Source organism: Rhincodon typus, chromosome 3, assembly GCF_021869965.1.
Source record: "Rhincodon typus isolate 14 chromosome 3, sRhiTyp1.1, whole genome shotgun sequence".
Classification (NCBI taxonomy): Eukaryota; Metazoa; Chordata; class Chondrichthyes; order Orectolobiformes; family Rhincodontidae; genus Rhincodon; species Rhincodon typus.
This window is the reverse complement of record NC_063334.1, coordinates 40,499,883-40,513,533: the sequence shown is the minus strand read 5'-3', so window position 1 is coordinate 40,513,533 and position 13,651 is coordinate 40,499,883. Positions and strand designations below refer to the sequence as shown.

The following is a 13,651-nucleotide window of genomic DNA, read 5'->3' as shown; positions in this document are numbered from 1 at the left end:
CACACAGTTACCCTTATTTAAGTTCAAACTTGAGAGAAAGCTTTCGTTTGACCAGAAGTATAATATTGTATCTAGTTTTCACGACCAAACTTGAGAAAAAATGTGTGGGGATTCACAAGAATAGCTCCAAAGATGAGAGATTTTAGCTGCAAGTTTGGAGAAGTTGGGGTTGTTTTCCTGAGATGAAGCAAAGGAAATTGAGGAAACATTTGATCAAGGTGTACAAAATTATGATATGTTTATGTAAGGTAGATGAAGAAAATGTGTTCCCATTATGCAGTGCAAGCAAAAGAAGATACAGATTTAAGGATTTGGCAAGAGATGTAGTTGAATAAGTACTTATTGAAATCAATGTGCAGGGCACAGGGCTAGAGTGGGGAATGGGGCTGACTGGACTGGTCAGCATTCTGAAAAGTAGGCATGGATTCGATGGGCCAAATTACCTTCCTGTATATCTAAGTAACTAGAAATTCCTTTGCTCTTTCATGGTCTAAGAGCAATTAAAGAAACCAGAAACATGATCTAGACATGCATTTTCACCTTTCACCAAGTTATTCTCACTTATTATATTGGCATGTTAGACCATAAGCTGCCCCACTTTAAGCAATCCAGGAGAGACAATCAAATGAGCACCATGTATTATAAAGTAATTGAAGTGTCTGTGACATCACATGCTTTTGATTTGACAAAAACTGCTTATCTGAACAAATGATCAAGCAGCAGCCCAAGTATCAGACTATTAAGAACACAGGAAACCTCAGACTCACATCAAGTTCATATTCATGCTTTGTGCGAGAGTTTGATTTGATGACAGATATAATGAGAATGAATGTTAGTGAAATATTTCAACAGGTTTATTTTAATGGTGACAATTAAATCAAGAATCTCCCAGCCAGTGGTGAAAACACGTTCCATTCCTGTGCCATTCTTATTAGCTTTTAGCTCTAAAGACAGTATCTTCCCTGCTGCAACTACTTGCAGAGTTTGGGCTTAAAAGGGGAAGAATACCAGGAAACTAATAGTCACAGCATCCTCTTGTGAAAGCAGAAGTTATTAATATTGACATTCTGATATTTGCTTAACACTGGCTGATCATTCAGTCAGTTAGAGCCTAGATGGATGCTTCCAGCAGCTAGTGATACCGTTTTCTGTTCGCTTCTCAATGCACATTGTTTGCACTATTCCTCTAGAGCGAGGTCATTTGGCCCATCAAGTCCACAGCAGTCGACATTGTTGACCAATGACCCTGAGGTCACTCTCTCATGGCTTCTGAATGACAGCTCACATGCCATAATGTCGATCTCGTTGCATATTTGCTGTAAAATGTCACGCTATTCTCGTATTGCAGTAGATCTTTAATATTAAATAATTATTTGATGAATTTAATATTATTTATCATAACAAATCAGAGTATCTCATGACTGCTGCAACAATTATCATCGGGAGCATGTTTCAAATACCTCTCTCCACCTACCTCACTGTAGAAAAAGTCTCCAGCTGCTACCAGCAGCTGTTCCACTTTGTTAACTGGCGCTACCTGTCCAAGCAAGAACATGCATTAACTTGCCATGAAGGATTTCCAACTCCCAGCTCCCTGTTGCTGTCTGGTCACATGGGCAGAGCAGAAAATACAGTCGGACTTTTGATGACTTTTTCCTGCCTGATTTATTTTTTCAGACAGGCCGTTAATTGGATACTTGGCACTCATTCATGACTTTTGCTCATGTACTTACTCAAACTCTTTGATATTGGAAAGTCAAAACATTTAAATAAATCAAAACATCTTGAGAAATTCAGTAAGTCTAGCAGTATCTGTGGAGAGAGACAGCATTCACATTTTGAGTCTGGTATGACTCTTCAGAATTGGAAGCGTTATATTGGATTAAAAACATTAACTCTCCTTCCCTCTCCACAGATGCTGCCAGATCTGCTGAATTTCTCAACACTTTTGTTTTTTCTATTCCCAGTTCAGCATGTGCACCATTCTGCTTTTGCGGGTAAACACTTGTTAGGAGGAGGTCAGATAAATATTTTAATTTCACAATGCATGGATATAAGGGAAACAATTTTAACCAGACCTAATTCCTTCACTCTTAATGTTAAATAATGAACATGTTAAATAAAATCCGAAAGAACTGTGGGTGCTATAAATCCGGAACAAAAACAGAAGTTGCTGGAAAAGCTCAGTAGGTGTGGCAGCAAATTCTGAGGAAGGGTCACCGGACCTGAAGTGTTAACTCTGATTTTTCTTCACAGATGCTGCCACACCTACTGAGCTTTTCCAGCAACTTCTGTTTTTGTTGTTGTTAATGAATATGCTAGACATTTTTAATCACATTATTTAGATATGTTGTGACACACCTCTGGGGCTGATGGGACTTGAGTTTGGACTTAATGCCCAGGGGTAGGAGCATCACCACTGGTACCACAGGACCCTAATAATCAATGTGTTCCACTTGTTCACACCATGTTTGACTTTAGTTGCTACTGAAGAAATATGCACAATATACTTACCTGATTTTTGCATAACGTTGGAGCAGCATCATTATTCCATTGTCTCTCTTGGCACTTGATGACACTTTGCCTCCAAATCAGATGGTCAGTGTTTTTTTGGCATGACTTTGGCTGACTGTCCTGCATGTCAAAGGTACCAATTCTGGGTGAGACAGAAAGCCAAGGCCTATCTGGCTGCTCTTCAAGGGTTAAACGATCCAGTGACGCAGTTCAAACAACAGGAAAGTTCATATCAAGTGGACGAGCACACATTACCTCAATTAGCTGGATGACAAAAGCATAAGTTCCACCATCACAACCTCTCCCGTTATGAGGTGCGGTGACCCTAAGACTAAACCGTCACCAGTTGTCACTCTCGAATCAGACAGCAGCCTCTGGGGCTATGGAGATTTTACCTTTTACACAGAAATTTAATTGGTGTTGATGAGGCCTTGCTTTTCACAGTAAAATTATAATGATAGCTCTACATATAAAGTATTTTGTTGGTTTTAAGCACGTTTGGGCATGTGGAGATGTGAAATATGTTTTTTTCCCTCTGGAATTCTACCTTCTTCCATACACCAGGTAACAAAGCATGCTGTTGTAGATCTGCCAAAGTCCTTCTATCATTCTGTAAAAAGAGGAGTAATATTAAAACCTGCTTGAAGTTTTGTGATTCCCTCTGGAAGCAAAACCCTAGCTAACTCAATGACCAAGCAGGAAATTGGTGGACAAGGGCAGTGACCACTGCCAGGCCATTTTCAAGTGCATTACTTGTAGTGGCATTTCTCATAAGTGATATGATGTACCCATTACACATGCACTGAATTTTTAGAAAGAAAGAGTTGCATTTACATTGAACTTATGACTATTGAATATCTCAAAGAACTTCACAGCAAATTAAGTACTTTTTATGATATAGTCACCAAGATAATGTAGGTGGTGTGAGTGTCCATCTACACACAACAAACTTCTGCAAGCAGCAATGTGATAATGACCAAATGCCAAGTGAGGCATTATTAGAAATGACTCTGCACGTAACTAACCTGCTGTTGTTTGAAATTAGTGTCAGGGGATTATTTGCATTAACCCAAGTAGTTAGCAGTTATACCTTGGATTTAACCTCTGATTTTCCAAAATACATCTTGAGTATATTCGAGGTCAATTAATTTTTTGAATGACAGTGCAGTCGAGGGTTATGGGGGTGCAGTGCGGGACAGGACAGGCAGAAAAGTGGATTTAAGGCTGCAGTCAGGTGAGGTATGATCTTACTGAATAGTGGGCCAGGCCCAAGGAGCTGAATGGCTTTTTTCTGCTCTATTTCTTATGGAGGATGGCACGTCCTCAAATGCAGGACTCCCTCTGCTCTGCCCAGGAGAATCAATCTTGATTGCTCTGTTTTTTGCTGACATCCTGGAATTGGATTTGAACCCAGATATTGTCACTCAATGTGAAGAGTGCAACCAACCAAGCCACAGCTGAACCTGTCTGCAATTAGAGAAAGCAACATTCGCATGCTACTGAGAGATGTGCATCTCTGTTTTAACATGGCACCATTTCAGGAGAGTTGTGAGTAAAATCTGAAGGATATTGAATAAAGAAACGTGACATTAATCACTTATAGTTTTGTTAAACCTTTGTGTTTTCATATCATATTCTCTTCCAAATTCAATTATTGCTGTTGTGCCAACCGAAGTTTGATACAGTTTGAAAACAGGGATATGTGTCCAGTTATTGTGAGTTTTCTTAGGCTGTGCTATTTAGATGCATAAAGCTTTTCTTTCCATTTTCACTTTTTGTGCAGATAACCTAGAAAGGATAGGAGTATTGTTCCTCCTGTTAATGTTTTGTGTTGCTGTCAGAGAATTTTAGATTTTTATCCAGTTTGTGAGGAATAACTCTTTCTTTCGAGTCTCTGCCTCCAGCTGTAATGCTATTAGTTTCTTTGGATTGAAAGTAACTGAGAATATATGACATGAGTAGAATAAGTCACATGACTTGAGAATGCGAAATCTCTTAATGGAAGATCTTCCTTGTGGGATTGTCTGACCTATTATGTAGAAAGGATAACCTCAACAGAAAGATGAGGCCCACTACACCAGTGTAGCAACTTATCTTTTCTCAGACTAATCTCACCATCGATTTCAAATCCACACATTACTGAACTGATATCTTTGTGTTGCCCAGTCATTGGTAGTAGTAACACCATGGTAATCTGATTTACAGGGGTTCACAGTTTAGTATAGTTGCGCCTAATGAGATAAAAAATGCTCCCTTGCCTGACTTCCAATCTTTATCTCACATGTGTCAGCTATATAAACAACTGCTGAGCCCCCTAATATAAAAGAATTTTGATTTATTTACAACCTTGTCGTTAATTGCACAGCTAACTTTTTTTAGCTCGATGAGATTAGGTTGATAATGGCAGATAAAAGCTACCCAATGTTATTCTTCCATTGTTTCAACCATCCAGTTAGAAGTTGCCTTCTTCACCCCCTATTCTCTCCCCCAATAGTTGGAATGTTGTTTCCATCACCAATAAGAAGCAGTAATGTTCTTCTTTTAAAACAACCTGCAATGTTCATACTGCCCTGTTCATACAGAACAAAGTTATCAAATGTGACAACAACAGCTTATGAAGTCAGCAATGAATAATTTAAGGTCAGATGAATATGCAAGTAGGCACATACCTCTTGTATGCAGTGATAGCTGTTGTGGTTAGTTTGTCAACATTTGAGCTGCTGTGGGATTACCAGCTACCACGGCATTAGCTGTTTCAGAACTGTCCTGAAGTGAAGGTCAGTACCTTCAGAAGAGAGGAACAAATTAGAAACACAGCAAGATAATTACCAAAGCCTCATGATAAAGTTGCAAATTTGTAATGAACGTGAGGTACAAGAGAACCGTCATCAGTACTTTAGAACGGAGTCAATGAATTCTTCACACACAGTTTTTTAAAACCCAGCCTTTTTCATCAGAGAACAGATTATTTCTGCTTTTATTTGCAGCCTGTGTTAACCTGGAATGTAACAGCTGGTTATACAATGTAAGATATTCCTCAATCAGACTTTTTATAAGTCAGAAATCTGCTTATTTGCATAATTCAGTGCCTACAGTAATAAAGCAGAAGATAAACGTTGTAAGAGTTTGTACCATTTTTATCCACTAGTATATTCAATCCCAACATTTGGTTACTGCCTTCTGTAATTGTTGGATTCTCCCTCCTCCCCAAGTGAATCACCCATCCACATACTGTCCTCCTGACCAATAGGACAGCCAACTCAGTCCAAATCTGATCAGAACCCCCACCCCACCACCACTACCACAACTTGGGACACAGTTGGGTAGGTAATAGGGGCATGGAGAATGAAGTGCTTCATGGTTTCTGTTCTTCCGTCTTAGCTTGAATTACATCACCACTACCATCCACATTGCAATGATGAGCTGGAAGGTCGGGTCATTCGTACCATTTCACAATTTCACCTTCAGGGAATAATTTGCTGTAGACAAAGCCCAAGTGACTGTTAATGTTGTCCATGTAATAATAGCACAAAAGTATCTGTGACATTTGATGGTGCCGTTTTTCAACAAGTGGAAGCAGGTTCATTTGAAATTAAGCAGTTCGTTTGAACTATAATGTTTTAAGTGGGCCATCAGGCAAGTACTGTCAAAATTAAATGATTTAAGTTTTAGTAAAATAGTATTAACTTAGATTGTCTGTGCCTGTAACTAGCTATGTTTAATATATTGCATAGCAAATCCAGTCAACTGCAGCTCAAGTCTTTGGTCTCATTGATCAAAGCAACATAGAAGGACAGGCAGCTGGAATGAAAATAATATGATCAACAGTATTCTCTTGAATTGCCTGCATTATGGACATGTGCAAAATTCTTAAAACCTAGCAACAATGCTGCTGTTTATCTCTACAGGTGATCGAGTTCGATGATGGATCTGGATCTGTTCTCAGAATACAGCCATTACGAACGCCACGAGATGAGGCTATTTATGAATGTGTAGCCTCCAACAGTGTTGGAGAAATAAGTGCCACCACCAGGCTTACAGTGTTACGTGGTATGTTTTCATCAGTGTAATAACTTAACACGGCAGTGCAGGGCAATCTTAAGTTTGTCTTTCATTTGCAGCTGTGAAGGTAAGCAGTAAAATTTACTGTCTGTTTGATATGCCATGTTTCAGAGTAGATTTTGGAGTTTACAGTACTCAAAGATAAGTGTATAGGAAATGATTAGTATCAACATCTTCCGCTGTATTATTACACAAACAGCACATTGCATTGGTATGAGAGTTATTATGAGGGCACACCCCAGCAGATAATTACCTCTCAGTTAGAATATCAAAATATGGGCTTCTCTTTAAGGACAAGAAGCAAATATTTTGATGAAATTGTGCCTAATTTGGAATTTTCTAATGAATTATTCTTGCGTGAACTTGCAGCCTAATCATCAGTTTTTACTTCTCCACATGAGATGTGAAATAAAGATAAAATTGCTGTAAGTGCTTTCTCAACTCTATTGTGCTGTGGTCCTTTGAGAATATTTGATCCACAGCAAGCCCTGAATTGTCTGTTCGACTATCAAACAAAGAGGTACTGTTGACTAAAGTGGAGAGTAGCATTCTGGGCAATGAACTGAGCATCATTTCATTATCTTAAAGTTAAACAGCTCATAATACTGTTCAAGAACACAGCAGCATTCCTTGTCATTGTCTAATACTGTGTGACCATGATTAGCATGTTCATTAAAGTACTATTTTATTACCCCTTCTTGAGGATAACATTGAAGTCCTGCTGTGAAAGCTTTGCTGAGCAGTTTATGTGATGAACTCAAATCCATTCAGATGTCTCTGTAGGAATGTTAGGGAACAAAGAACCAGCTGGTCACAAAATGCAGACAGAATCCTATGAAAGAACAAAACCAAAGGATAGCTGATGAAAATGAAATGCATGCTTCTGTGAAGTAAAAAGTGAGATGAATATCCCAAACAGTGAATTGAGTTTGTCTGTAGTATAAAGTACTCTGTTCTTGATTGTAGTCTGATATTGGTTGTGAGTTAAAATACTGTTTAGCAATTCCTCGGTAGATGACCAGTTATGTTGTGAGATTATCTGGGGAATTTTTATATATAGGTGAAATTGTGGATTTGAGCAACTTTCAGAAAAGGACCAAGAGATGCAATACTAATTTAAGGTGTCTTAGCTATGCAGATCAACTGAAACAAGCACATTTGCACCCTTCAAAGAGTGGTTCAATTTTCTAGAAAGAATAAAAGAATTTGCATGTATTTAGGTTGGAAATTACTTCAGTTAGGAAAGACCAGGATCATGATTAGGAATTACAGAAGGACAAATCATTAAAATGTTAGGAAATTCATTTTTCTCCCAAAGGCTAGTACTGCTGACATCAGAACAAGTTAGTGGTTTGTAAACTGAGTATCTACAAAGAGAGCTGAGCAGATTTGTGGCTTCTGAGGTCACACCCGACAGGAGTCAAGTACTTGTCGAATTTCAGTCACCAATGGGAACTGGAGAATAATTTCAATCTAATTCCCCAGTTGACTTTTTAAAAATTCTTATTTTTCATCTTCCCAAGAGGTTATGCATCATTTAGGCAGAAGTCTTTATCTTTTAATCTTTTAGTCATGATGCATTTGGCACCATGACTGTATGGGAGTGGCTAGATGGAATAGATTTTCTTTTCTCTCCAATATTTTCATATATTTGTGTAACATTGAATTTAGGAACAATTTAAATTTTAACATTTTTAATGAAGGCGCTGTGTTATGTTGGATGTAGCAACATAGAAAGTTGGAAGACTAGTAGGCTAGTTAGCACTTTGATCCTATTTTATCATTCAACAAGATGTTCATTGATATTCCAAGTGGGTGGCATCTGGACTAATAAAGACAGTCTGGACAGAGATGATGGCTAAGATCAATGCCCATGGGTAGCTCAGGAAAACCTGGTTTCCCTGTCACAAGAGGCTGAATGATCTGACCATCCTGGTGATATCAGAGATCAGGCAAAATGTGGCAACATACCTGAACGATGCCACCTGAGAGGTTGTACTGGAGGCTGTTCAGGAAAGAAGGGAAGTTCTTTTCTCTCGAGATAGCAACAAGAGACCATTCTGTGACAGAAATAGCCTGGGCAGAGGTGGTTGAAAATTGTAGTCATGAGGGCAGCTTAAGAGAAGATGGGTCCAATGCTACAAGAGGATGAATGATCTGCTGTGCACTGCCATGGTATGTACCAATGTCTCCTCAATACTTGCTGCTTCTGAGGCTGTGAAATGGCATTGTAAAGTTGCCGTTGCAGAGAGGACTGTCTCACAGGTGAATCGGTGACAGGTATCTCTATCAGATTTCATGTGCAATGCATGTCTGTCATTTCATTGTAGTTGCCATTGTCACTCAACTAGTACCACATTCGTATTGACTGTTATGTATCTTTACATATATGCGGCAGTGAAAATTTGCTTGAAAGAGATTGATGGGGACATGTCCTGCACATAACAAAGCATCCAGGCACACTCACCTGCTTCCTGAATTGGGTTGCAACAAACAGTTAGACAGCATCCCTTGGACAATGGGACCATGGCTGAGGAAAGAATTTCTGACCAAGATCTAATCAAGCTACATTTGGAATACACTAACAATGACTGTATTTGACTGAGACGTTGAAAACACATATCTGGCAAGTCAGTCCTTTGTTTTTAAGGGCACTGGCTTTCTCTGCAGAACAGCAAGTAACTCTGCTCGTAAACAAGATCCCAAATTAGTTCTCTTTATCCTTGTCCTCCTCCCCCTTTTTTTCTCTGTCTCCCTCTCTTTCTTTCTCTCTCTCTCTGTCTCTCGCATTCTCACTTCCTGTTCATCTGACTCCTTCTCTCTGTCTCTCTACCTTCTGTTCTCCCCACTTCTCTCTCACTTTCCCTTGCTGTCTCACTTACTGTCTCTCTCTTCTGCCCTCTCTCCTTCTTGCTCTTCCCTGTTCTTCCTTTACCTTCTCCCCCCCCACTCAATTTCTCTGTACCTCCTTCCATCTTGCTCACCCTTTCTCCTTCTCTCCCTCTTCGCTACTTTGAACACTTGTATGTTCCATTGATCTACTCACTCCATTTCCCATTTTTTACCTAGAGTTGCATATCTATTTCCTGTCTGCTTGCACTAAAAATGGTACTGCCATGTTGTATTTTGGGCAGGGAATATATACTGCCTTATTTCAGGATACAGGTAAGTGCAAAATGATGAAAGGATTATTTGATTTTATTTGAAAGCTGTTTTACTGATGCTATTGAAATTAGGAAATTGTTGGAAAGGAATGGAAAAAGCCAAAATGATTTATCTTCCTTCTTAAAGAAAAATGAGAATTAAATTACACTTCAAATGAAGGCCAGCGCCTGTAGGGACAGAAGGACAATGATTCATTGCACTTGATATAATGATAAATATCACTGCATTTAAGGAAATCAATATGTCAAGAGAGAATGGAGAAAGGCATTGACTTCAGACATCTAGTTTCTGTCAGAAGTCAGGAAAACTGTTGCTGTGGGAATATGGAGACAGTGTTCGGGCAACCTGTCTTGGCACATAACTGCAGGTGTGGATTCTCGCTAAGTTCAGTGTTGCTGAGATATACAACTGAAGCTGTGCATTTAAGAGTGAAATAGGGAGTCTGACTGTTCTGTAGAAGTTGTTACAGTTTGACAAAGATCATTGTAACTTGAAGCTAATATGCCAAGATTAACGGAGAGTGCATCGAGTTGTGCCATGTATCATTCAAAAAATGGCACATTTTTGCACTAACAACAGGAGGATCTGAATAGGTTGTGGAGTTTATAAACTAGCAATAACATTATTGCCCAAGAGAGATATTTGAGTAAACTCCTGTCAGTATCACCATTACATTGAGACCAAGCTGATGAGAAATAATTGGTCATGTTAATATTTATTCAGGCTTAGTGACATTTAACACAGTCTTTCATTCCTCCTTTGCCGATGCTACAACTGTCACTGCCCCTCCTCTCTTCCTCCAAAGACTTCCAGATGAAGCTGGTTTTATTTGGTGGTTTAGAAATTTTCTAAACAATCTCTTCAGAGATGTTATTATACATCTCTGGAGCAGATTGGACTTTAACTCAGGCCTCCTGGCTCAGAGATAGGGACACTACCACTGCATCAGAAGAACTCGTTCTGGTGGTTTTAAATACTGAATTCACCACGTGCTTTGGAGGAATGATGGTTTGTTGATGGGTGTGAAAAGGAAATGTTCAGTTGTATATTAGAGCACTTCTAGATATAAAAGAAATTTAAAAATATACTGAACCACCACTGATAGAGGATAGCATTATGCTAATATCACTGAACTAGCAATATCCAGGGAGCATGGGTTCAAATGCCACTGTTACAGATATTGGAATTTTAATTTGGTAACAAAAAAAGTAGTGATCTGAATTTTATAGCCTGTTTGGGTGAGTTGGTGAACAGTTGGGTGGGAGGGGCTGAGGTTTGTGTGCCATGCCATGCCATGGGTGTATTTCCCTGAGACTACCTGCCCATCCCTATGCAATGTTACTAGCTGTGGGCAGGTGTCAGGAAGATAGTGGGTCTATGATCTATTGTGGACCAATTCAGATCCTTAAAGGACTAATTAATGGTAAGGTAATAGCTTCCTTATCCTGAAGATTAACCCTTGGCGTGGGAGATGCCTGTGCCAAATGTGCAATCAGGCAACTTTCATTACATGTTTTAGTGAGAAGTCCAGGGTAAAAGTGTGTCTCATTTACAGGCCCTTCATATCCATTGGAGGCACCACCCCACCCTGGTCCTCGGAAATTGACCCCATTCCCATTGCCTTCGAATCCAGCTCGAGAATGATCATCATTAGAAACTGCACGCAGTACCAGCAGAAGCCACCACTCCTGGGGGTAATCTTGTGTACAGGTAGCTACCAGCTTTTCAATTGGCCAGCGGCTCAGTGAGGTGGAACATTTTCTCCCAGATGAGGAAGGAAGATCCACCTTCAAATCAATCAATAACCTGACAGCTGACACGTGGCTACAGGGTGAGCTGGTCAAACAGGGGTGGGCATTCACTGAATTCAACAACATAAAAAAGGAGAGGAATGTGTCATTCAGCCCTTTGAAGTTGCCCCAGTAACAGTGTGATCATGGCAGATCATCCAATTCAGTACTCTTTTTACGGGTTGGTCTCCATGCACTTTAATTTTTTTACCAGCCTTCCCTTCACTCTGCAATTGGTGGTCCTGCCTACAGCTGACCGGGCCGAACCACAGCTCCAGTAAGGACATACAACAAATCAAGTAACTTTCACCAGTCGTAATTTACAGCAAGCCTTGTTTTATAAAGGTTTTCAGTGCTCACAGTGAACTTTCATTTACATCTTTTAAAGAAACCACTCCAAGTATTTCCATAAAACTTGAAATAAATCCATTTCACAAATCCTTCAAGATGTAAATCCTCAGAGCAATATTAACTATAAAGCATCTTTGTAAATCCTACCTGCTTCCTTCCACTGAATGATCTTTCTCTCCAATGTCTTGCAACCTGTACATATTATGTTTTTTTTATTTCTTTCTGGGATTTGAGGGTCATTGTTGCTCATCCCTAGTTGCATTTAGAAGGGAAATGGTGAAATGGTGAGCCCCCATGTCCAGCCACTGTGGTCCAAGGTATGTCAGGGTACACACATTGCTCTTAGGGAAGAAGTTTCACACTTTGGATCCCGTGACAGTGAAGGAGCAGTTGTATATGTCCAAAGTAAGCTGGTTTGAAGCTTGAAGGGGAGTCTGCAGATGGTGATGCTCCTGTGCATCTGTTGTCCATCACCTTCTAGGTGGAGAGGTCATTAATCTGGTACTTGCAGTTGAAGTGGCCTTGGTGAGTTGTTTCAGTGATCCTTGTTCATGGTACATACCTCTGTTGGGATTGAATGTTGAAGGTGGGGTGCTGATGCTTTATCTTGTATTGTGTCAGCCTTCTCAAGTGTTCTTCGAGTCACATGCACCCAAGTAAATGGAATGCATTCCATCACACCTGACTTATATCCAGTGATGGTAGAAAGATTTTGGAGAGTCTCTCTGTCTCTCTCTCTCTCTATCTGTCTCTGGAATATAGTGTCATGTTTGTGTACACAATATGCATTTCACCATTATCATCTCCAAACTATTGTTTGACCCTGTCCTGTCTCACTCATGTGCTACCAAAATTTCCACTTTGCCTTTGTTACCTCAACATAGAACTAACCAGATTTACTCTTGGCTGGTCACCCACAATGTACCATCCATAACTTTGAGGTCATCCAAAACTCTGCAGTATGTCTTAATTTTCATTGAGTCCCATCCACCTCCCACCCCTGTGCTCATTATCCTACATTTCCTCTAAGCTAAACAATGCCTCAGTTTTGTATTTCTACTCCTTGTTTTCCCATCCCTCTGTGGTATTGCCCTTCCCTTACCTCTTGAGGGGCTGTGCGAGATTTCATATGAGATATTGCTGCTCATCTAATTCATGTCTCTGAGTATCCCTAGTTTGAACTGCTCCTCCATTAGTGGCTGTACCTTCAGCTGTTCAGACCCTAGACTCTGGAAATCCCTGCCTCAACTTACCCTTTTTCTAAAAACCAAAAGCACTGCGGTTGCTGTAAATCAGGAACAAAAACAAAGTTGCTGGAAAAGTTCAGCGGGTCTGGCAGCATCTGTGGAGGAGAAAACAGAGTTAACGTTTCGAGTCTGGTGACCCTTCCTCAGAACAGATGGTGGCTGGGAAAACGTCAGTTTATATGCAGAAAATAGGGAGGTGGGTGGGGTAGGGAGTAAACGATAAGATAGAGCCCAAAGAGAGAGAAAGACAGTTGGACAAAGGAGTTGCTAACGATCAGGCTGGGAGGGTGAATAGTTGTTAATGGGGACTGTTAGTGACTAACAACAGGGGGTGTGTAGTGGCAGGCTATGTGGTAACAAGGCCTGGTGTGTGGAGTTGGGGGCTGGGACATAGGAGAGTTTAGGCCCTAAAATTATTGAACTCAATATTGAGTCCGGAGGGCTGTAGGGTCCCCAAGTGGAAAATGAGGTGTTGTTCCTCCAGCTTGCGTTGGCCTTCACTGGAACACTGTAGCAAGCCGG

At 40.1% G+C, this 13,651-nt stretch overlaps 1 protein-coding gene across 5 annotated transcripts in view; it reads left to right on the top strand.

The window, feature by feature from the left end:
• The window catches only part of LOC109939107 (receptor-type tyrosine-protein phosphatase delta), a 542,862-nt gene that overhangs the window by 241,792 nt on the left and 287,419 nt on the right, over positions 1-13,651 (top strand). For all 5 annotated transcript variants that reach the window (XM_048595070.1, XM_048595069.1, XM_048595071.1 and 2 more), the window contains exon 4: positions 6,423-6,564. In XM_048595070.1, coding sequence (XP_048451027.1) covers positions 6,423-6,564 — 142 coding nt within the window. The remainder of the gene's footprint in view (positions 1-6,422; positions 6,565-13,651) is intronic.